Below are 25,126 nucleotides of genomic sequence, written 5' to 3' on the forward strand. Positions count from 1 at the left end.
TTTTAATTACCATGTTTAAGTCATTATAACGTTCTGACAGACCACCCATCTTCAGTCACGTAAAAGCTTATGGAAATTAAACCAAAATATCAGATAGGAAAAGCTAATTTCAAGGTTGTTTACACTGTAGCCCTTATTAAGATGAAGATGGGTGGTAAACAACGGTGAAGGTATTCAGTACTCTTTATGTCAAGCATCTATTAGTCCACCTTCAGGCTGTGGCCACGCTGATGTCATAATAAATATTACTCTAGCATAAATAGATCAGATGTTCTGCCCTCATGATCTGTAAGGCGACCTGCCACAGAATGTCTGAATATATATGTGATGTACATTAAATCTGTCCGTCTGCATGCCTTTGAATGTTTATATAAATATATGTGTGTGTGTGTGTGTGTGTGTGTGTGTGTGTACCCATTGTTACACCTGAAGCACTTCAACCATGATCAAACCAGTGTCTAACAGAGTCCCAGTATTAATGTTGCACTGGTTCATAATGAGAACATTAATACAAAGGAAGACAATTAGTCCACTCCCAGGGCTCGGAGCTGTCTCTCGATCTCGTCGTCAGAGATGGTGGCTTGTTTAGAGGAAGCAGCGCCGGGGACACTCTTTCCTGCAGCTGGAGCTCTCACCATCTGGACACACACACACACATACACACACACACACACACACAGGGGCAGAAGAAAAATCCATTAGCATGCATGTTCAATTCAAACTTAACACATACACAAACACAAAGCTTTGTACTTGGTGTAAAATTGGCAGCCATGTACAGCTGCCTGCTGCCACTCCAAAGCCAAAGCTAAAACCTTTTCAAGCTCACTGGATTTATTGAAGCAGGTCTCGTCAAAAATATTGGAAAACTACTCTTTTTTTGTTGTTCATCTCCACAGATTGTTGGTCTTATTTTTCCAGCATTTTTTAGGATTTTAAACTGGTATTATGTAAGTGTTACAACTCATCACCATAACATAATTAAAATATGTAGATCTCGGTTCAAACTAGAATTACCCTTTACATATGCTGAAAAACATTTGTTAGTTTCCACACTTATAAACATGGCAGCATAATTCCTGTGAATATAATAAATCTTTGTAATTTCTTTCCAGCTTTAGGGTTGATCCAAGCAAGCTTTTATTGTTCTGCTTTTCTAAGAAAGCACATTATACGAGAACATTCAGATTATTATTTGTCTTTTGTTGTGATTGAGCAGTAAGTGCCAAAAACAGTTTTGGGGCTTTTTGTGAAACTACCTGTTTGTTCTCTCCAGCTGTGGGTTCGTTTATTGGACAATTTGTAGGCTTTTATGTTGTTTTGTGAACGGTAATAACTCATTGGGGCCCCCAGGGGGAGCCCGCCTCTCAGCAGATGGGCAGCCTGGCAGCCACACAGACTACAGCAGACACACAGCTAGAAGAGCTGAGGGCTAGCCCCACCGTGTGGCAGCTGGAATACATTTTAACAGTCGACTAAAAGCCATGTGGAGCATTTATTGTTCAGCTAATGCTGCTACGGGATGTGTGCTCCATTAAGAAATGTGTAAAATGTGGTAAAACTTTATCTTGTAACTTTTTTACTACAGGAAAATGATCAAATGGTATTTAAATTGTCTAATTTTTACCTGGATAGTGATAGTACTTAAATAAAAGTAAATTAAACTAAATGAAACAATGGGTTTAAAAAGTGTTTTCTAACAGCATATAGTGCAAAGTAAGGATTTGTACTATACTTTAAGTATGAATGATGCTGAAACCTGTCTTACCTTTCCTGAGATCTCAATGCCGATCTCATCCAGAACCTGGTTGACAATGTCCTGAGATTCCTCTTCATCTCCAGACTCATCAAAGATCTCATCCAAAGTGTCGTTTACTGGACAGACAGTGAGACAGGGAGGGTGAGGAGAAGCACAGACGAGTCAAATATACTGATTTTCAATCACAGTTTGGATTTTAGAGTCAGACAGAAGTTGGCTTTTTTTTGGAAAAGAGCTATTTTGCAATCAAGTGTGTTTAACTGGATGCTTGTGTGTTTGCATTTACACAAAGAATTGAAAAGCTTCTCCAACTATACATCATATATTTTTCAACACGTCACTTCTCACACCGTTCACATACATTCTGACAATCTGGTTTTGAGAAGCCTATAAATACCAGAGCTCTTAGTGTGTGCACTGCATGTCCTTACTCATTTCCTCGGTCATGCCCATCTTCATGTTCTCCTTCTGGAAGTCTTGCATGGTCTTTAGGGTCTTCTGTGGATCCATCTTTTTGTTCACTGCTTGCATCGTCTGTACATAAGAAGGTTAGAGAATTACTCTCAAGGTTGTCAGCTGATCTCCCATCATACTGGATGTTTCAAGACTTTTCAGTGTTGGCCTTCTTTTCAACATAGGACGACAAAAAAAATCCCAAAAACTAAATTCAACTGGCACAAGTTTGGTTGAATTGGTGTTCATATAAAGAACCTCTATTCTCACAAAAATACTAAAGGTAAATCACTTGACATGGCAAATTCCCAAGGAGTAGTTTACAGCTGATTTCTGTACTTAACACATATGAGTGGGAGTCCCAGGGTAATATTACTTAGGTTGAAATAGGGTTTTAAAAGGCTTGTTCTGCATCCATTAGCACATTAGGATAATAGAGATGCTACAAAAAACAAAAACTAATTCAGAAATTATGCATCCCCCCCCCCCTCCTTCCTGTGAAAGATCAGCACAAACATGGCCTACTTTCACAGCTGAGCCTGACAATAGATAAGATATATTCCTGTCTCCACTTTACTGTCTTTGACATATTGCTCCAAACCATGTTGATCCACAAGTCTGATAACTGAGAGAGGAAAGTGTTGCACTATTCATCGAATGGAAGCTGCGACTTCTTCTTTCTAGAAAAGCATTTAATGTTTGCATAAATAAACTCTGTGTGTGTCTGACATAAAATGATTCTCTCAAACAGCCACACAACAACCTCATCACACTCCATTAATTGGATCCTAATTATATTTGACCTGTCTATGTTTGCCATGTCTGACTCTGTACAGTGCATCGCTCCTGGCCAATTACTACCTCTCACACTTTATTAACAACGCTGAGACTCAGCTTTAGACATGAACAGATCCCACATTAATACTTTAATTACAACACTGAAATATTGATACCAGTAAACACTGAAACTAGTTCATGTGCGAAGTCGAGGGATGCAAGAAAGAAGTTCTGGTTTTCTACTTTTAAAATATTTTTAGAAAATCTTTTGTTTCCAGTTTTCTTTAACAAAAAAATGATTATGAAGATGTATAAACAATAAACTCAGCAGCTCGTTCATACAATGTGCGAGTATGTTTTTCACAACAGCTTGTATTTTAACAGATGTTAATAATCTGTTTTTTATTTGCCTGTTAACAGTGCAGCCCTTTTAACATTTTAAAACCGGACCTCATACCAGTTGGAATGAACTGACGCTGAACTGCCAGGGTCAAGGATCTTACCTTGGCTGTGGAGGACATGGCGCCGGCCATCTTCATTTGGGAGTTCATGACCTTCGTCTGCGTAGACATGGAGGTGACCTTGGAGCTGACGGCGTACGTGCGGTTCTTCTGCTTCCGCAGCTGGACCAACTGCTTGGCGAGGATCTTACACGCCTCCCGGTTACCACTCTTAGCCATTTTCTTGATCTCTGCCTCCTGGGAAGGGGAGAGAAGGGGGGGATTCGGATTTGAGAAATAGGTACACTTCCTGACACTTAGAGTTGTGTCTGAATGTTTTCTACTAAACACCAATAGTGTGTAAATCTTACCATGTGCATTGTCCATATACAAATTTTTTTTAAAAATAGTTTTTGAAGGGGCAGTAAGCAGCCCAAATATACTGTGGATATCTGGAACAAATCCATTGAGGCTACTGAGAGACTAGATATGAATTATGTTTAGAAAGAATGTTCCTTTGTAAGTATAAAAATTAAGAATAATCACATAGCAGAGCAGCTATCTTGCAAAACAGAGAAATTTCTATCCAAATAATATTTTGAGAACTTCATAGTGTCGGTGAACGCCACCAATTCACCGTCAGTCTCGGCGATACGACATGCTTAATCGTGTTAAAAGCCACATTAAGATCCAGGAGAATCAGGATGGATGCAGATGGGTGATTTTAGACGCCCATCACTTGTCAGAGAAGCTTCTTTTTCTGTCTATATTTTCTATAGTGTGTGTACACATGCACACAAACACACACCAAGAATTGATAAATAAACATATTCACAAATCTCCAGAGAGATATAAGTATTAGCAAATATAGACACAGTCTATAATAAACACAGTCATCAAGATCAGGCCTTACTTACTGGCAAGCAAATACACGCTTTTAGCTTTAGTAAACATCAGAATATACACAAATGCCCACAGGGATTGTGTGTGTGTGGGCACGAGTGTGTGTGTGAGCGTCCCGGGAGACGAGAGTGGAGCTCCAGGTTACAGTAAGCTAGCCAGACCTCTCAGCACAGCTACAACAGCACCAGCATGCTTTGTTTATTTCTTGTGTGTGCGCTGAAAGCATCCTCTCCAGGAAATAACAATCAATTATTAATGTCTGATTCTCAGCTCTCTGTCTCTCTCTCTAACACACACACACACACACACATAACACAGAGAGAGAGCAGGTGCATTAGTTTCAGTCTATCTTTGTCTGTTTGTGAATAGAGCAAAACCTCAAATTAATGCCAAGGAGGAAAAAAAACTAGAGCTGTATAAGAAAAAAAAGAAGACTGTGACAATAATAATGTCAATTGCACTGTCATCTGAAAAACTATGAATGCATTAACGGGGGGAAAAATGCAGACGAGAGCAGTGGGACTGCTGCTGATGTGAAGCTTATAACGTCTTATTTACTGCCTTGTCAGGGAAGGAGGAAGGGGTGGAGGGGCGATAGATAGATAGATAGACATGAAAGAAGGAAGCACACAACTGTGAGGCTGTTCGCTTTGCCTGGTAGGAACTGGGAGTCTTTATGTATAAACTCAATGCTGCAGATTCCAGCTTCCATCCAAATATCAGGTGGATTTTACAGATGTTGTTTCAGAAAGCCAGATTTCATCTTTAAAATGTTTTTAGCATTGTCTCAAATTGTTCTAATATCAGTTTAACAGCCATAACAAACCAAAAAAAAATAGAAATCTGTATTGACCCCAGTAAATGAAACTTCTTAAATAGAATGAACAGCAGATTAAAAATTGTTAAAAGAAACACCAAGTGTAACTATGATAAAATAAAGCAGATATCATGGAAAGATCAGGTAGATGTCTTAATTCACACTTTTTAAGGCCTTATGTTCAAATTTCATACAGTTTGAATCAAATTTTGACATCCTGAATGTAGACCTTCATGACATGTAAGTTTCTTTTCTTTAAGTCCTATAAAAACACATAAAAATGAAGAACGTGACTGGAAAGGTACCTAGGTTTTGGGGGGAAAAACCTGTGTCTTTTTTTGCTGTATTGGCTTGCATGCGAGTGTGTGCAGACACACACAATGCGTGCGTCGTGGGGGGCAACAGATGGTCATAATTGTGCTAAACTGCAAATATAGGTCATTTCCATACTGTAGCGAAGGTATCTTTTATTCAGAATGCGCAACAAAGCTTTAAAAACTAGACTAATTAGCAGAAATCATTAATGAGAAATAAAAAATCTGGTTCCCCGGGGAGGTAATTATGTCCTGTATGATATTTACTTAATACAACAAAGGGGAGAGGACACAGCCTGTTTCTTTCATCTTTCAGCCAGGGGAAATGTTATGTGCTTCTGTGAATATAGCCTTATCATGTAACTGTGTGTGTGTGTGTGTGTGTGTGTGTGTGTGTGTGTGTGTGTGTGTGTGTGTGTGTGTGTGTGTGTGTGAGAGAGAGAGAGAATATGGTCTCATTTGCCCGAAGCAAAGCCACCATACCAAATCTATCTTGTCTATTAATTTAGACCCATTAGCTAATCAGGCTAAATCCCAAATTGTAGGAAGTGGAGGTAGTGTAGATGCGTGTGTGTGTGTGTGTGTGTGTGTGTGTGTGTTGGGGAAACAGGGGGGTCTTGATTGGGCATTGATGCAATATGTAGAAATCTATGTAAAATGCCGTGCAAATGGATATTTTGTTTTTCCTCAAACTTTGTGTGTGTATGTGTGTGTTTGTGTGTGTGTGTGTGTGTGTGTGTGTGTGTGTGTGTATGCGCATCTCACCATTTGTTTCTCTTGTTTCTCCAGTGCCGCTCTGTCCCTGGTGATCTGTCTCTGGGTGCCACGCAGCTCCTTTGACTGTTCCTTGATTATGTCTAATGAGAGACAGAAAAGAAGACATCAGTTCTGTAAAAGCTACAATACCTGAATATTTATTAACATCCAACAACCTTTTTCCACATATCACTTCCAAAATGCAAATACACACTTCTGAATTTATGTGATTACATGTATGAACTTTTACTTTTGAGCCTATCGAATATGTATGATTTTTCACATCACTTGAAAGAGCTGCAACAATTAGTCGATTCATCAGTTGATGGAAAATTAATCGCCAACTATTTTGATAATCATTTTATCTGGATATCTTTGAGGTTGTGGACTGTTGGTCAGGACAAAACAAGAACATTTTAGGTTGCATCTCGGGCTTTGGGAATCAGTGAGAGACGTTTGTCACCCTTTTCTGACATTTTATAGACCAAACAACTAATTGATAAATCCAGACAATAATCACCAGATTAATCAATAATAAAAATAACCATTTATAGCAGCCATACATCACTTGTATTTCAATGGAAAAGTCAAGCTAAAATACCTTTGGATTTGCTACAGTTCTCGTCTTTTGATACTCCCTCCAAATACAAAAATGCAGCTAAGTGAAGTGGTTGATACCTGACATCACTCATGACTTGTACAGCCGAAATAATCTGAAGCTGACAGCTGAACAGAAAACACAGCAACAGCAGCAAAGATGTAGAGAAGCATCTTTTTTCATATTAAAACCACCATCTACCATGTCCTCTCTTTTTCTTTAAGTTGCTCTGAAAATCTGTAAAGATGATAGCTACATTTTCAAGTTGGACATCACTACATTTCTTGTGCAATAAAATTAGCTGCACAGCTGTGGGAGAAATCTAACACATCTATTGAGTGCCTGAATAGTGAGCAGACAGTGTGTGTGTGCGCACATGGACATGAAATACCAGAGTAATCAGCAGCACAATGAGACGGCACACTGACGCTGCCGAATGTTGAACTGCCCACACAAATACAAAGTGGCATCATGTGAGATGATGCATGACCCTGAAGTCACACCAGTGACGGACAACCCAAGAACACACACACACACACACACACACACACTCAGGAGCTCCATAAAGAAAACAAATACAGATAAAGCTGTGTCTCTTTCCATTAACACTCTATTGTGGACTGGATACTGACTACAGAGTATGTACAGTGCTGACCTAAAATCAGATTCAGTCTAAAGTCTGAGGTGCTTTTGTATGTTGCAATATACAATGTCCTTGTCATCATTTTAAATGTAAAGGAATTTTCAAGTATTAAATAAAATTCTTTAAAAAAAATTTAAAAATCAATTAAGTCATGTCAAGTCTGGTTCATTAACATTATATCACCTAAAATAAAAATTACAAATTTGCCTCAAAGGGCTTTAAAATCCGTACAACATCCTCTATCCTTAGGAAGTGAAAAAAAAGGAAGAAACCTCAGGAGGAGCAACAGAGGAGGGATCCCTCTCCCAAGATGGACAGACATGCAATAGATGTGTCTCCTGTCTGGAAACCTATGTGGGAATCTATGTGGAGTTTAGACATTATATTGGTAAAAAAAATAATGAAAAATTGAACAATACATTCCAAAGGAATTTATTCAGCTTATATTACCATAATAAATTATAGGAAATATGACTTTAGGGGCTAAAAAGCAAACTTCAACAAACTGAAAAAAAATGCTTATTCTTTCTGAAAAGTTCACCAATCATGAACTTGGTCAAAACACGTCATAGCGTTGGACCACTTGTGAGAACGCCGCATGTATACGTATAAGGTGACGTGCCGACAACGTCTCAAAAGTGGGAGGGATATCGTCCTACAAATACGAGGGATTTCACCCCCACCCCCCTCCATTCACCAAATAATCAGAAACTACTTCAACCACCCCACCCAGGGGCAACAACCAAAACTCTGCGTCCAGAAAGCGAGAGATGAGAGAAATTAAGGACATGAGATGGGGACTTCAAAAATGTCTCCGCTGAGAAGATCTGATAATGGCTTGGCTTGGAGTAGAGGCAACACAGCGCAGTAAGTACAGTATGCAGATGATCAGTATGAGTGAAACTGGAATGACAGTGATGGGAGGAGTAGGTAGGTGGTGCTATGAAAAAAATTTGTGGTAACATACAAAGCCTATTGTCAAAGCTGCAGAAAGCATACTTTCATAAGTAATTCTCTTAAAATAACTTTGAGGTCCAGATGTGACAAGGATTTATCAGCCCTTCCTCTGGAAATCCAGCCCAAGGAGTCAATATAATCAGTATTTGAAATAGAATAATTGATTCATTAATTTTGACCTTGTGAGGCTGATTACCTCGCCTGCGGAAAAACACTTAAATATTAAGATTTGAAACACTTTTCTGAGTTTTGACAGCACTATACATTACTGACTAAAATTAACATGTCCTACTATGATGACAGCATGACACAGTGTCATTATTTCCAACATTACAGATACACACAGAAAAAAAAAAACCTTTGAGGTAATATTGCTGTTCACTCTCACAGCACAGGAAGGCTTCAGTCTGGACGAATAGAAAGTAGTAGCCTTTAACCAAATTAATGAGAGATATAAAAATATGCGAGATTGTACTGAGTAAGAGAGGTCCATGGATTTGGCTCAAATACTTATGACATGCTTGTCAAAATGTCATTAATCTGACCAAATGATAACACAAAAATGATATAGAAACAACAGTCATATGCTAGCTATATGTTATATCTATCTGACATTAAGTATTCAGTGTTTTGACATGCGTTTTAGTAGGCTATAATTTGAGTTTATGTTTCCCGTTTCATTGGAGAACAATTAGCTCTAGTGTAACAATACAGAAACCCTCCTCTTATATTAAAAGATAGCTAACTAATGATTAACAAGTGGGAGCAAACCTAAATGACCGGAGTAACACCTTAAACTATTGTTAATGGTTCAATTGTAATCCAGCCATATACAAAATGACATGTTCGCCTAAAATACATTAAGTTTGGCAGAGCTTCATCGCCGTTTCTCGACTTCAGTCAGTCGTTTGATTGCTGGTTGAAACTAGTTGGACCCAGAACAGGTTAAACAAGTTAAATGGGGATGGTGTTATCTAATTTTAGATGGGAACAACACGGCAGTCTGTACACTCGGGCTAAAAACAAGTTAGCTAGCGCTTTACACAGAGCAAACTTACCATCGACAGTCTTCTTCTTGAAAAGGGAAGCCATGTCGCCGCTTTGTATCAACTTAAACACCAAATAAAAAAAATCCTGTACTGATATACTATGTGGTTCCTAACGTTAATACCGCCGTTTAGCCGTCAAACCGGGGCGGTGGGTCAGGTTAGCAGCCTCGGCTTCCTGGTTGACTTTCTGTTGTTGGAGTTCCTCCCTCAGCTGACTGACTCAACGGCTCCACGTGACGTCATGGCGGGGCTTTTCTTGCTGCCTTCAAGTGTACCTCGTAAAAAACAAATAATGGAACCCTGGTCAGAAAAGTGTGATTCGCGCGTCGAAAACGAATTAGAGAAAAATGTCAAGACTGTGGAGTCACCGCGTAAAATATACGGATACCAATGTGTACTTTGAACCCAGAAACTGATGTTGTGCAGTGCAGCTACAAGCTTAAAATGTGGCCCCAATATTATGTGTTGAAACATTTCAAAAACAGAAGAGTTGTGTTGCAATACAGCAGCTGATTGGGATCTAAACAAACAAACAAATAAAAGCTGTTTTAGTTATTGATTTCATCCCACTATCTATACCGTTCATGTATGGAATGAAAAATTGTGGATAGGCTAATGCCAGCCCTTGCAACAACTGCAGTGACACGTGAAGACACGTTGCTACACAAGCAATAACAAAATAATCTAATTTAATTTGTTTAAATTAAATTTTATTGAGACATTAACACATCAGTCCTGATAAGTGCACTATTTTGCGTTATTCATGTTCACTTAACATGGACTTGCATATTTCTTACAGTAATTGAAGGCAACGTAAAGGCAGAGAAACTGATGTTAAAATGTTCATTGGCAACAAAGAAACGTCTTTTTTTCTCTAAATGATGAGGCCAAGCAAGCAAATGAAGTCATGCTTACAGTGTGGCTGACATGATTTATAGTTTGCATGGATTTTATTCTTAACATGTACAGAATATTTAATCCAACTGATATTTTAATTGTTTTTTCCCCTTTCCTTTCAGTCTTTCAAGTTAGTCTATGAGAGCAGTCTATGCATCTGGGTGTGTTGTCAGTATTACTCATAGAGCACAAATATGAAAACTATTGTAAGAGAACAATCCAAAGGGGATGTTACTGTCTCTAAAATCACCCCCACAGCTTCTCACAGCATCATGAATTGTCCTCCTCTCAATTTCCCTCCTCATCCCGAGGGGCGAGGGTTTCCATACACTCCAGCGTGTATTCATATTGTATTATCTCATATTGATGCTGAGAGCAACTTTATGTGGGCTGGTGGGACTCTTGAACCATAACCAACTCAATTTGGCTCATGCTTGTGTGAGACAGGGTTGGGGTGTGTGTGTGTGTGTGTGTGTGTGTGTGTGTGTGTGTGTGTGTGTGTGTGTGTGTGTGTGTGTGTATTGGGGGTGGCAGTGGGAGGTAGCGGAGAAGATGCAAGCTGGGTGGGGGGGTCTCAGCCCAGAAATAGTGAGAGATGCCATGTTATGGCTGGAGCAGAGGAGAGAGGGGGAGAAGGGTGACTTTGAGGAGAAGGAGGGGAGGATGGGTAGCCCACAGCTCTTTCCTCTATCTCTAAGGAGGTGTGTGTGTGTGTGTGTGTGGGCTGTGGGCATACACTCGCCTGTGTGCATCGGCATGTCGTCCTGAGGCGTTGTTCTTGTTAAGGTTATTAGGGAAGATGTTTGGCGCTAATCAGCTGAGGACTACAGGGACCCCGACTAAATGGCCTCATCATCAGAGGGCCCCAGTGGTGATAAATCTAGCCCCAAGCACTCAGAGACCCTGCAGGTACTAAGCCTGTATCTGACTTTGCCGCTACAAAGTGGCAGCATGTAGATCAATACACAGGGATCGGATTTGGGCCTTCAAGGTGATGGATCTATTGGAGTTTGACTGAATAGTCATAGTAAACTTTGATCAATGTTACACTGGTTTTCAAAGGCTTTAACCTGAGTTCATTCTAATGAAACATGATTGATTTCCACAAGTACATGCCTTATTTCCATTATTGTTATTAATATTATTTTGTCTAAATGTTTCAAAGGTTCCTCCCAAAAGAATCTTGTGGAAATATTTTGTGTCAGTAGGTGCAACCAATACAGGTAGATTTAACACAATTAAACCACAAATACATGAAATAGATACATAATTTTTCACTGTCAAATCAGAATAAAGTCCCCAAATAATTCTTCTTAAGTTTTCCTAACCTAATATCAAAATAATTTAACCTTCTTCTGTCATCTTTTCTCTTTTGTCATTCACTGTTTTCCGGCTTCACTTTCACCTCCTCCTTCCTCCACTTACTGCACCTCTGTATCTCTCTCGCTCTCCTCCTCCTCCTCTCTGTGATCTAGCCCGGGGCAAGCAGACATGTAATGTTAAGGCACTAACTACAGAGTGTATGAGCACACACACACACACAGCAGAGAGAGAGATGTTCATGTGTGAAATGAGATCTCTGCTCAATCAGTGGGAGTCGCAGCCATAAAGCACATCAAGCTTTTCAGCTGTAAGGTATCATCAGACAAATCGCTCAAATCTTCTTCACTTGATGTCTGTGGAGTTGTCTGTTAACAACTGTGTTTTTCCTCCTCTTCACAGATAAACCTGCTCATGGACATCCAGAGATGAAAACTGAGTGTTGGGTCCAGCCTTGAGGGTTCTTCTTTTTTTGTTGGAAGAACAGTGGGAGTGGGGGGGCTGTAAAAGACAAGATCTGACTGATATTTTACACCAATACTAATTAGGCCACTTTCATTAACAACCCTCCAAAGATTGTAAGTGTTCTGTATTTCTAACCACCATTCTTGAAACTTTAATTTAGATGCATAACTTATGATAAAACAAAAACTCTCACTTGAAACACTAACAAATAACTTACAAATAACCAACATCAGCAGTGTTGGTCTGTCAGTCTGTTGGTCCAGACTTACATATCTCAACAACTACTGGGTGGATTGACATAAAATTGTCTGCAGATATTCATGGTCCCCAGATGACGAATCCTACTAACTTTGGTGATTCCCTGACTTTTCCTCTAGCACCAGCAGCAGGTTTTTGGTTTTTAGTGACATGTTTGGACAACTATTGGATGGTTTGCAATGACATTTGGTCCAGATATTCATGGTGTTAGGAGGATGACTCCTAAGTTGATCCTTGAATTTTTCTGTTGCACCCCCAGCAGGTCAAACTTTTCACTTATCCTATGAAATATCTCATCATCTACCCAATGGGTTGGTACAAAATTTTGTGCAGACATTCATGGTTCTCAGAGGATGAATCCTACTGACATTGGTGATCCCCTGACATTTCCTCTAGCACCACGATATGGTTGACAATTGTGGTTTTTAGTGACATGTCTCAACACCTATTGGACTGTAATAATTTTGGTGATGCCTTAACCTTTCCTGCCAACTCTAGCTCAAAGTTAAATTTGTACCAATACCTTGGTTTATGACCAAATACCTACAAAACAAGTGGCCTCTACCCTCAGCCTCAGGTGAGGTGATGGTTTCTAGTTCTAATTAGCAAATATTACCGTGATAGCACACTAAACTAAGGTGTGTTAGCATTTAGCTCCCTGCACCACTGTACATAAGTACAACCCAACAGGGCCACTACATGTTTGTGGAATCATAGTCTCGTTCTACTCCACTTCACAGCTTGAAAAAATGTGGAACATCTCATTAGAAATCAGATTCAACAACTTCATATTCATCACAACAGAGAAAGACAATACCAACTCCGTGGTGTCTCATTTTTGCAGTAATAGAGGATCAACATCTGGCCCATATATCAGAAAAAAACATGAATTCTATTATTTTTTTTATTTGTCATTTGCAATAGAATTTCAACAAAGCTTTCTTGTGCCTCAAGGTGTATATATCTCATACCCCATATTTATCTGGTATAAATCCCGAATCATAGTAGGATATAAGATATGACTACATGCTGCAGTCTTCCCTGTGCCCCTCACATGTAACTAGGCTGAAATATGTTTGTATGCAAACACAGAAAGACAAGCGGCTGTGATGGGAGGCATGGGATTTCAACAGCAATTCTGCTGTCTGATGGATGGATACTTCACTGGTACCCAGATGGAGAGAGATAGATAGAGGGAAGCCTCTTTCATGGGGAATACTACGGGGATAAAAGAAATAGGAGAACAGAGGGCAGAATCACAGAGAAGGAGAAATGGTACAATCAAAGGTAGAGGAGAGCAGAGATAGACAGAGAAGTGTGGTCAAACATTCTGGCCTCACTGGGAAACCAGAGATTAGATGTCAGTTTAGAACTATTGCCTTCACATAGAGACACATCACATGACTCTGCCACTCTAACAGGTTTTATACAGATTTGTATGCTGCTGATATTGTCCTTTTAAGGTCATTTTTAAAGGGGTAGTTTGAAATTTTGCAAAATATCCTTATTGGCTCTCTTGCTTTTTCATGCAGTTAGACAAGACGAGAGATACTGTTCTCATATGCTAAATATGAAGACGGTTAGCTAAGCTTAGCTTTAGCAAATATATCTTGTATTGAATAAGTTTATCTCATATAAAAACAAAAGCGTAAAAACAACAACATGTAGTTTAACAAGGGTACTGGACTATTTCTTGGCCAGGCACAGTGACATCTGTCAAACCGCTTCATATAGTTTCATATTAAATGGACAGATATGAGATAGGTATCTGTCTTCTCATCTAACTGTTAACAAGAAATTGGATGAGCGTATTTCACAAAATGTCAAATAGACAAAATGTTGAATGATTCCTTTAAAAATAAGACCTCCCATGATCAGATGCATGCACTTTTCATGATATGATTTGCTAGTTATAGCACTGATTGGTCTGTGCTAAACTTCATGCATGGGAAGCTTTTAACATTAGTTAATTAATGGCATTAAGTTAATATTAGATATGACATTTTGATCAGATTCCAAATAAAGAGAGGAATTAGGACATATGGAAGACAGCAGGTGGCTAAGAGAGCGGGAAGACATGGAGGGGTGAAGGAAGCAGAAAAAACAGGGTGATAGCAGCAGGGGAGGCTGAGGGCAGGGGAGTTTGGGATGGTCTAATAAATCGACTGAATGATTCCACTCATTTCTGCCTGTGGGACGGACCTAGTCGTGCTCACCGGCGCAGTACAGCATCAGGGAATTGTGGGTAATGAGAGATTATTCTCCCCTGTAGTGTTTGCTCATCATCATTGCCACCCGCAACCTCCCCAGCCGCCCACAAGGCAGATCGTGAACACACACACACACACACACACATTTGCACACAAACGTGCATAATTAGATGCAGGTGTGGAGTTATACAGATGAACACGTGCAGACACACACATACACAGACACACTGATGGTTTAGTGTGTAAGGTCAAACAGTAGTGTGTTATTGTTTAAATCTGCTGCTGGCGCCAATTTTGGATGTCACACACATGGTTCAATGACATCCTCTTTTATCCACAGGTCCTTTTTGCCTGAGGAGGACAATCTGTCTGAGGAATCCTACATGTATCAAACCAGAACCCCTCTTTTACCCTTTCTCTCTTTTTTTCCTCTCTCCTCTGTCTCTGAGTCTGTGGTCCTCCTCGCCCCAGGGCCAGGCTGTGACCACAAGAAGTAGGCTGGTGGTCCCAGCAGGAGCCCAGGCTCAGACACCATTAGCATGAGGGAATTAGAGTCATTACAACTAGAAGGGCAACGGAGGACAAGTCCTTCGCTCTGCAAAGGAGGGAGGAGGTTTGGGAAGTTGTGTGAGGATGGGAAACAGACAACGTGGGAGGCTTTATTAATAAGATAGTTGAGAGACATGTATAAAGTATGGATGTGTTGTATAGCTTTTCATAATCTGAAAAGCTAGAATATGATTTTAAATTGACATTCTTGGCATTTGAGATGAAAATCTATTTAATCCATGGAGGGTCAATTAGTGTAATTTGTAATAGCATCTTGACAGGTTGGTAAAGTGAGAGGTGAGAATCAAATGAGCTGTAAGAGCAGAGAATCACCTCAGACTAGCAGTTTCACACCAGCAGTTTTCTTTTTGGTGTTGTGTACCACATAATTAAAGGAAGTGTTTTCAGTTTTTTTATATACAATTGGTGTAATAGGTTACCTGTTGGGATCACTAAGGTGGTCAACACACTGAAATTTGAGGAAACAAAAAGAAATGGAGAGAATATCTTAACCTAGTTGACACCCGAAAACTGCATTCATAAATGCAAAAACACACTGCAATATGCATGCAACACAATGGAGCCTAAAGTGACATCAGGAATGTTTATAGATAGATTTATTCATGTAGAGATTTGGCAGACGTAGAAATCAAACCTTGTCATTTTCACTTATATAGTGCGTGAAAAGATGAGCACAGACAACACAGCAAACATTTTATTGCAAGAGAGAGAGAGAGAAAGACTGAGGGCATAAAAATGGGATATACAGTTGATCATATTATTAATAATACTAATATATAATATGTATCTTTAAAAAAAGGCATCCTGCTTTTAAGCAATGCCTCATTGTGTACATGTGATATCAGTGGAAAAAGGTTGAATCGTTAAGATGTAAAGTAGGGGCCCCTGAAGCAAAATCTCACCCAAGGCCCCAAAAATGCCATCCCTCTTCCTCAGTCTCTCTCAAGATGCCAACACAGCAACTGAAGCTTCCTGCGTCTCCATTTATTCCTTTATGTTTTTCATTCACTGTGTGTTTCACCTCTGCTGGAGAGAATTTTGACATTATGAATCTATTTTGCATTCTTCTCCATGCCACTGTTTAAACCAGACATCAAAATCTAGCTCAGAAAGGTAATGGTATGGAAAGGGACCTATGTGCTTAATTTCACACATATCCAGAATATGTATCCTGCGCAAACAGAGCTATATTTTCTTCCAATTTGATGTGGATTTTTAGATTTAATATTTGAACCATGTCCAACTTTTGTTTTAAAAGAAAATTCTCCCCAGTTTGACCCTCCAACGGGGAGCCACATCAGTCATGTGGATTACCCTCAGTCAAAATGACCCAGTCTTTGAGTCTTCATCATCTCATTAACTTCTACCAGGCAGCCGGGGCAGCTTCCATTATCTTTATACGTGCAGAATATGAGTTAAAACTGGAGGATGGATAAGTAATTATCTGCTTTTTTAAGCAAGGTCAGCATGGTGACTCCACAGGAACCAAATATCCACTGGTCACTTTGTTAGGAGGCAAACAGTATGGGTGCAGACCGTCAGACACACAGGCACACACACTGTGAAAGAAATGCACTTCTTTGTCTAGTATTCGCAATTAAAACTCTCATTTCCATTTATAAAATGTGCAATAATGGCTTCAACAATTAAAACTGAATATGTGAGATCATTGAGATAATGAAAATGCGAAAGCGTGGTGGCTTTGTTTGACAAAAAAGCCCTTGTAACAGTTTTTTTTTTCCTGTGGCTCAAGATGGAAATTTAATTTCCATTCATTTACAAATGACTGTCTTTTTCTCATTAAAGTGGTACCACAATGCAAATGATCCCACCATGTTATTTTGTGTCTCTCTTAAACTGAATTATACATCAAGACTCATGTTCTGGTTTTAAATTAGAGGCGATTCTTGTTGTATATACTGCAAGTAGATTTTTTCCCCCAAAGTCTGAATATGACAGTGAATTAAAATTCACTCGCATTGCATCACTCTGTGTACTTGAAGATGCACTAATGGTTCTTTAATTATACGTACCCCTTCCCCCACCTCTCACACACACTGTAAGCGAGGTTTGTCTTGTTAGGGGATACAGCTTTTCTAACGCAGACATTGCAACTAGAATTTTCACTGAATATACAGGCAGACACACGCAGACAGCATGTGTTTAATAATGGAAGAGCTTCAATAATATCAGGTCACATCAGTTTGGTGAATATGTCATATATCTACAATACACTATATATACATATTTTTATGTATTTGTATATGTTTTCCTTGAATTTCTGCCTTCATCATCCTTTTTCATTTAAAGTTATATATTGTAAATGACGTATCAATAGTAAAATTGATCAATTTAAAACTAACACATGTCAGAAAATGCTGGCAGCCTCAGCTAAATGACATCTACATTGGTATTGGTCTTTGAGTATCCAAACTTATGTACATTAGAGAGAATCTGCATGTGCAGTGTATTCATTTGTTTGCCAGACTCTGCACAGGTGCCTTGTGCATCATCTTCATCCTTATCATTATCATTGTCATCATCATCATCATCAGCTCAGGCAGGTGTGTGTTTCTATAGATTCTCTCTGGGGCAAAAGAACGATAACAACCATACCACAAAACTCATGATGCTGCACTCTGCTTAATGTGAGATATCATCATCAACAGCACTCAGCATTATCTCACACCTGCCTCATCAGGGGTGCCGTGTAAGGTTGAAAAAGATAGATCTTTTAATTAGAACAGTTTCATTCGGCAAGACACTGTGTTTTTGCTGAAAAGGAGTTAGACAAAAAGCTTGAATGTTTTCAGTTGTCTGTGAGTTGGGCTCCCTCTTTCTGGGATTTTTTTTTCTCTGTTACCTCTGAGACTCAGATCTGGGACACAACACTTGTGACCTGTTTTTTGGTTTCATGGGATGTATCCCCTAAACAGCATCCCTCCCACAGAAGAATGTTCCTCTGAAACATGGCTGTGATCTAAAGTAGTAGAAGTTTATTAGGCATGTGAGATTTCTTTAGATCTAAAGCACCGGAGGTTCCCTTCATTCTTTGAGGGGTTCAACAACAGGAAAAGCAAACAATTTTCCAACTCCACTTTAATTCCTGTCCCTTCCCTTCTCCTCCCTCTGTTTTTCCCCCTTTAAAACATCCACTAATAATCATCAGTGTGCCTCATTAAGGAGCGGAGGAGTAGAGGCACGGGCTGCTCCAGATGTTTGGTGGAAAACCCCTGAGGTCCAGCGTCTGTGTCAGAGAACTTGTGTGTGTATGTCTGTTGTAATATACGCTATCATGTGTGCATGACTGCATGAGTGTGTGCTGGTATGTGTACTGTATGCGACACGGCTGTAAATCTGCACGTCTGACACTTCCTGCTCTGTCTCAAGGCATCATTCTGTCGTGTTCCACTGCCCCACTTCCAAACCAAGCAAAGACAGCGGAGGAACAAGATTTCCTCCATGAGAACACTAGATGGAGATGCGGACTAACTCTCTGCCATCTCAGCACAGTCTAATCATCAGTCTCTTTGTCTGCTGATATTGTCACACTGAGCTATCTGTCAGGTCAACTGTCAGCACAAGACATGCGGGTGGAAGTAGGATTTGAATGATTTATGGAGCAGGTACTGACTCTATTAAAATCTGTCCCACTCACTGATGTCAACCTTTGTTATGATGAATATGATTTAATTTATTCAAGTCTTATTCATTGTAGAACTAATCATTGAATTGAACTGACCACATTCTTTAAATGCTGTTTTGGAGGCTTTTTCAATTTCAGCACTTGCATTTTTGGGGAAACTATTTTCACAAAATATGCTTTTTCTGTTGTTTCGGCTTTTCAGCCTTTCCTCCAGTGTCTGAAGAGGATCTGATAATATTAAATAATGTTTTTTTAATCATTGACCCTGATGGACAACGCTGAGGTCATCTGAAAACAAGTCAAACTCCGTCCATGTGTTTTTATAATTCCCATCTAATTTTTTTTCTTTCAAAATGTCGAATCGCAACATCAGCTTGTGGCTGAATAATTCACGTGCCTATTGTGACATCAAAGTGAATGAAACATGAGTGAAAACGATGAGCGTTACCCACTTGCCACTGTCCCCTCAGGTCTCATCAGATCCAGCAACTGAAGTATCAAACCTGGCGACAACAGCAAGCAGGGCAGGAACGGGAAATAAATAATAAATGTTCCTGTTGTCATATTTACCCTCTCGCTCGATCCCAAAGTGGGGGAAAGCAAACTAAGAGGGAGAAGATGAAAATGAAAAGCAGTGTGACAGAAAAAATATGTCCTGACGCAGACATTAACACTTCATTCTTTTTTGCCGCGTTGCCTTTCATGTATAAAGGTTTATTACCAAGTTGATGTTACAAAATCTATACATTAATAAGCTTTGACTATCAATTCCATTTAAAAATGCATTTTGTGTAACCAGCTTGACACACCTGTGACATATCACATCCCGCAGTGATCAGTTATTAGGGATCATCAAGTGTGATTACCTGATGGATGGATGCATGGTTTGTGCGTGTGCATGCTCAGCAGTCCTCAGCTCAGCAGTACTGGGTTCATGCATGATCTTATTATATTTTATCTAAGCACAGCAAAACCAAAAGTCTCCACTTGAAATGTTATTTATTTGCTATATTGGAGAGCAGAGAGTCAGTTCCTACAGATAACAGACAACAGAAGGTTGGATAATATGATAACTCCATGTAGCAGAGGAGCCAAGTGTCATCAGTCTACTTGCTAATTGAACTGTAAAAAAAAAAAATAGGTGAGTTAATTAAATCTTGTGTTGTTACTCAACAGGGATGAGAATCATTTGTTGTGACATTGTAAGTAAGCTTGTTCTTATGACTTGGAAGAAACTGAAGTTTGCTATTGAGACTCAGTACATTAGCATATGTTTGCCGAAAAGGGAAGAAATGTGAAAATATTAAACATTCCTGGTGTTCATAACCCAGATATGTCTTAGTGGCAACCATGGATAAAGCTGGATGTATCCCTGATATCTAATATCCCAGAATGTCCTGTTTCCTGTAGGCTAGAATAACTCATCCTTCACCCAACTGCCAAATGTCCAAATTCAAACTCATACTGTTCATTAATCGGCATAGTGCATCACTTTGCCAACTGGTTTAATATGTGTGTTCTTTCTGAACAGAAAATGTGGCAACAAAATGTTAACTGAGCTGCAAATTTGGAAAGTTTCTGCCAATTTCTTTTTTCATATTTTTTTCTGCTGCTTTACATAGGTTCCTATTCTGTGGTGTCACCCAAATCAAGCAATTTGGTATACATACTGACTTTTTTTTGTCATTTAACTGTGGATGTATCATGTTCTCAAGTATGTAAGGAACTGCAGTACTATCCACTACCCACAATTCCTTGCTCAACAACAGAGAATTCACATGCACTCCTCCTTTCCTGTCCTTGCAGTGAAATTCAACACATAGACTGAGGCTTTTAAAAAGATTTTTCTAAAAAAAATGGATCCTGATTGACTTGTGATTCATGACAATGACTTGATGAATGCTTACAATATTTATTTAGTCCTTGAACTTTTGGATTAATAAAGATTTTACAGTATAAAACTGTCCAGCCATTTATGTTGGTTAGTTGGTTTCTTTCTATACTGCGGCTGATTTTTCCGAACTACTCAGGAACACTTTACAACTTTCCTTGACCTCAAGATGAAGTGTGCTCTTTTTTTTTACTGTTTGGATGTAAATCTAAATTTACATTTCACTGAACATAAGGTCAAGACAGAATATATTTTAAATTTGTATTTAAAAATAGACATTCCTTTTTATAACCCCATAGACTTTACTTTAAGAATCTATCAAAATCAACCTTCCTCATTCATGACCTGCTGTCACTGAGTTTAAAGGGTTTTAAGGGTCAAGATACCATTGAGAGTTTACCCTGCTGGAAATCACGGTACAGAGAGTCCTCAGGTTTTCATTACAACTAAAGACCTCACTGATTAGTTGCTCTTCTCATGGTTCAGGGAAATCTGGTCATGTCGTGTTTACTCTCTGCCTTTCATATCATGCCTGTCCATTTATTCTGTAGTGCAGCGGTACTTAGTGTACTGTAGGAGCACACTATTCTTACAGTAAATCAAGTATGCATCTGATTACTGAACAATAAGTTTTCAAAATGAATCACCTCTCATAGACTATAGAAAATCATCATTTTTTATTCATGTCATAGTAATAGCTAGTTCGCATTACATGAGGTCTTACCCCTGCAGGGAGTAGAAAAGAAAAAGTTTAAGAGCCAATATTTTACCCAGTATACTTTTTTGTTCCAGTCTGTCCATATTGTTTTCTATATCTACGTTTAAACCTCAAGAGAAACCAATATCAAAAATATAGCAAGCGGCGAAAAGCAGGGCCCAAGCTCATAATCAGACATACATGTAATAAACAAATTTTAAACCACAAGAGCGGATATGTTTGAACAGAGTTCAGGTCTGTAAGGACGACATACACAACAAGGTTACCAAACTGGATTCGAACAGGTGACCTCACAACGGCAGGGCATGTGTCTAGACCACTTAACTGCAATCAGTAAAGTACTGCAATGAAGTCAATGAGAGTAAATAACCTAATGATCTGTAAACATGAACCATTATGGATTATTGTTCTGGTGATCAGTACGTCAGAGTAAATTTGTAAGAGGGTGAGTAACCTTGGCAACCTCTTAACAACAGCAACAACTGGCACTGGTTCCCCACTGGATTTGAACGCAGGACTTCATGCCTCATAGTTAGTACCTTAACCCCTAGACTACCAGGTCTGTTGGTCAATCAGCTGTCTTTTGTTTCCATAACCTCAAAGTTGAATACGCCGGAGGTCTATGACTGAGAAATCACAGGTTAAAGGCTTTTGCTCAAGGGTTTGAAAGCCAAAATAAAAATTAGGGTCAATTAAAATGCTATGTTGTTGTTTTGAGGCAGCAACAGCAAAAACTGTAAGCGCTATTACTTAAAGCGTGAGTCAGACCAATGTTGCCAGGAGCACTGCTCTGTGATTGAACTCATAACCTTGTAATCTAACAGAGAAAGTTTACCATGAACAGAACTTAAGCACAGAGCCAGAGTAATTGTTCCGCTAATGGTGTACTGCACCTGCAGCAATCACACACTAATAATCCTCACAATTCCAAGAGGGTTCCAGCACCTTCATGCTTGGACCCCTAAAAATCTATTTGTATTCAAAATACTTTGCTCAAAAGCGAGGAGGATAGAATTGACTTTGTTTAAAAACTATCATTGGGTAGCACAACTGATGCATAAGTATGGTTGCAAGAATAACTAAAGATACTCATTATTGGTGCCAATGGGAGAGAATTCTTCTCTGAAAGTATCTTTGGATTAACTTCCATTTATGACTCAATTGGACTCAAATGAACTCAGAGAAACTAATAATCAGCAGTGAATGGATTAAGGGAAAATGTGGTTGTGAAGTAAACACGAATTTAAAAACCTAAATGTTTATGTCCAAAGCACTATAACAACAACAAAACAAAAAGGTTTTAAAAATAGTTTAAATAAAGGGGTTAGTCTCCATGGAGCCTGTGATTTTTTATTAATTTTCTACAATTGAAGTATTATCTTCAGCAAATGTTGCTTTTATTATTTTGTGTTCACTTCGGTTTAAATTCAGTTTACTAAAGAACATCTCCTACTAGGGGTCACCCACTGTTAAAAACCTTGGAGTTATTTGAGATCAGAACCTCACTCTTGAGTCTCATTTTAAAAGGCTAGCTCTGTCGTGTTTCTTCCACTTGAGAAATATATCTAGAATTAGATCTTTTATTTATTTTAATGATTGTCAAAGACTGATTCATGCTTTTATCACTTCTGGTCTGGATTGTTCTAATGCAATGTTTACATGGCTTGGCCAAAACATGATTGCATGGCTTCAGGGTGTCCAAAATTCAGCCGCCAGACTTTTGACCAAATCACGAAAGCATGATCATATCTCCCCTATTTAAGCTTAACCTTCACTGGCTGCCTGTTCGTTTTAGAATTGATTTTAAAATTTTGCTCTTGAACTTTAAGGCCTTTGAACGGTATGGCACTGATCTAACCTGGCTGAGCTTATAAATCATTACTCACCAACCCGTAGATTGAGATCCTCTGATAAGGCCCGGTCAGCTATTCCCCGGTCCAGGCTTAAGACCAACGGTGACAGGGTTTTTGCTGTCAGGATTCCAACCTTTTGAAACCGCTTACCAGAGAAACCTAGACTAGAAAATTCATTGCCGTCTTTCAAATTGTCCCTCAAAACATACTTCTACAGTATGGCTTTTGCTTAATTATTTTATCTGTTACTTATTTTATCTATTACTCTCATGTGTTACTTTTATCCATTATTTTTATCACTACTTTTAACTGTTTTATGTGTTATTTTATTTTGTATGTGATTGTTTTCCTGCTTTATTTTATTTGTTCTTGTTTTTTGAAGCACTTTGCAATGGTTGTTTTGAAAAGTGCTATATAAATAAAGTTCATTATTATTATTATCATTATTATTATTATTATTATTATTATTATTATTATTATTATTATTATTTACAGATTACAGCAGGTGTCCTTCAGGGACAACTGATAACCATGCTATGTAATTGAACTCACCAACAGGTGGCAGCAAACAGCTCAACTCAGTCAGTCAGGGGGCTTCACACAATGAGAGAAAACTGATAATGAACAGTCACATTACACATGGCAGTAACCAAGAAGTTGAACAACACCTTTTTATTTTTAGCTGTCATAAATTAAAGACATAGAGGCAGGAAACCAAAGGCATCGGTGGAATGTAACTAAGCACATTCACTCAAGTTCTGTACTTAAGTTCAAATTTTAGGTATTTCACTTAGGTATTTTTATGTTATGCTACTTTGTACTTCTACTCAACAACAATTCAGAGAGAAATACTGTACTTTTTACTCCACTACTTTTATTTAACAGCTGTAGTTAGTTTTCAGATACATTTTTACAATAAATAATGTATGATAAGCTTATAAAATACAAAAATGTGTTAAATATTAAACCAGTAGTTTTCAAATGTTTTGGTTTGTAGCCCCTGTGTGTAGTTGTGGCTGTTACAGATGTTTGAGTTGTTATCAGTTCCACCAAATAAATAATTGCTTGACAAAAGAGGTAAAACTTTCCAATATTTCACAAAAAAGTAAACTTTAGAGAAAAGTCTGAACATTAATCAAACTTTGTGGGGCAGAACTTTGTTTTTTCTCTCCGTCACGGTCTACCTGTTATTTTTTATTTTGGGCACTTAAGCTTTCATCTCAATGATAAAAATAGAAATTCAACCCTTAAATGTGCTTTTGACTGACATGCACCATATAATGCACCTGGATTTAAGTTGCACCTGGTGCTCAACGATAAATTGCAGATGAAATTGTTCACACAGGGTACAAAACACTTCATTTAAATCTGCTCTTAAAAACTAAAACACTTGGCGGATATCAAAAGGTGGATACCTGTATTGTTTAGAGAAAGCATTTTGAAATTTGACTTTTGAGCCAAGAAAGATCTGAAACAGCATTTAGACCTTCATGTTGTGAAAACTGAAAAGTTACCTGAATAAATAAATAAACAAACACTTTGGATGTCTGTTCAGCAGTCTCTGGGTAAAGCAGACTTGGGTTCATGTATTTCTAAAACCCTGTTACAACCCTGATTCTGACCTCTAGCACACAGTCCTGAGGTCAGGAGTCTCTGCTCTGAACTATGTGACACACAGGAGCATAACATGAGTACATTACAGTTTTATGAATGGATGCTCCCCCAGTGGGAATAGAACCCTTAGACTCATAGTGCCTTGCTAAACTCCATTGCGCTTTGCAGGCCCTTCCCTAGTGGGCGTGCGTAAATGGCTCCAGCCCTCTCTAAATATA

At 38.8% G+C, this 25,126-nt stretch overlaps 1 protein-coding gene across 1 annotated transcript; it reads right to left on the reverse strand.

Annotated features, from left to right (window-relative positions):
• Nucleotides 1-275: 275 nt before the first annotated feature.
• On the reverse strand, nucleotides 276-9,657 carry chmp2ba (charged multivesicular body protein 2Ba). The gene is made up of 6 exons (XM_042427149.1): nucleotides 9,476-9,657; nucleotides 6,229-6,320; nucleotides 3,493-3,687; nucleotides 2,191-2,293; nucleotides 1,769-1,875; nucleotides 276-638 (listed from the first exon to the last, which is right to left on the reverse strand). Exons 1-6 carry the CDS (start codon nucleotides 9,507-9,509, stop codon nucleotides 525-527), a joined length of 645 nt encoding a protein of 214 aa, XP_042283083.1. The 5' UTR covers nucleotides 9,510-9,657; the 3' UTR covers nucleotides 276-524.
• Between the last annotated feature and the right edge of the window lie 15,469 nt (nucleotides 9,658-25,126).

This window comes from Thunnus maccoyii, chromosome 11 (assembly GCF_910596095.1).
Source record: "Thunnus maccoyii chromosome 11, fThuMac1.1, whole genome shotgun sequence".
Lineage (NCBI taxonomy): Eukaryota > Metazoa > Chordata > Actinopteri > Scombriformes > Scombridae > Thunnus > Thunnus maccoyii.

Coding starts and splice junctions, on each gene's coding strand:
- chmp2ba (XM_042427149.1), bottom strand. CDS start 9,509: ATGGCTTCCCTTTTCAAGAAGAAGACTGTCGATG. Junction 2,294..3,492: donor CCATGTCCTCCACAGCCAAG/GTAAGATCCTTG, acceptor TCTTATGTACAG/ACGATGCAAGCAGTGAACAA. Junction 1,876..2,190: donor GGGCATGACCGAGGAAATGA/GTAAGGACATGC, acceptor CTGTCTGTCCAG/TAAACGACACTTTGGATGAG.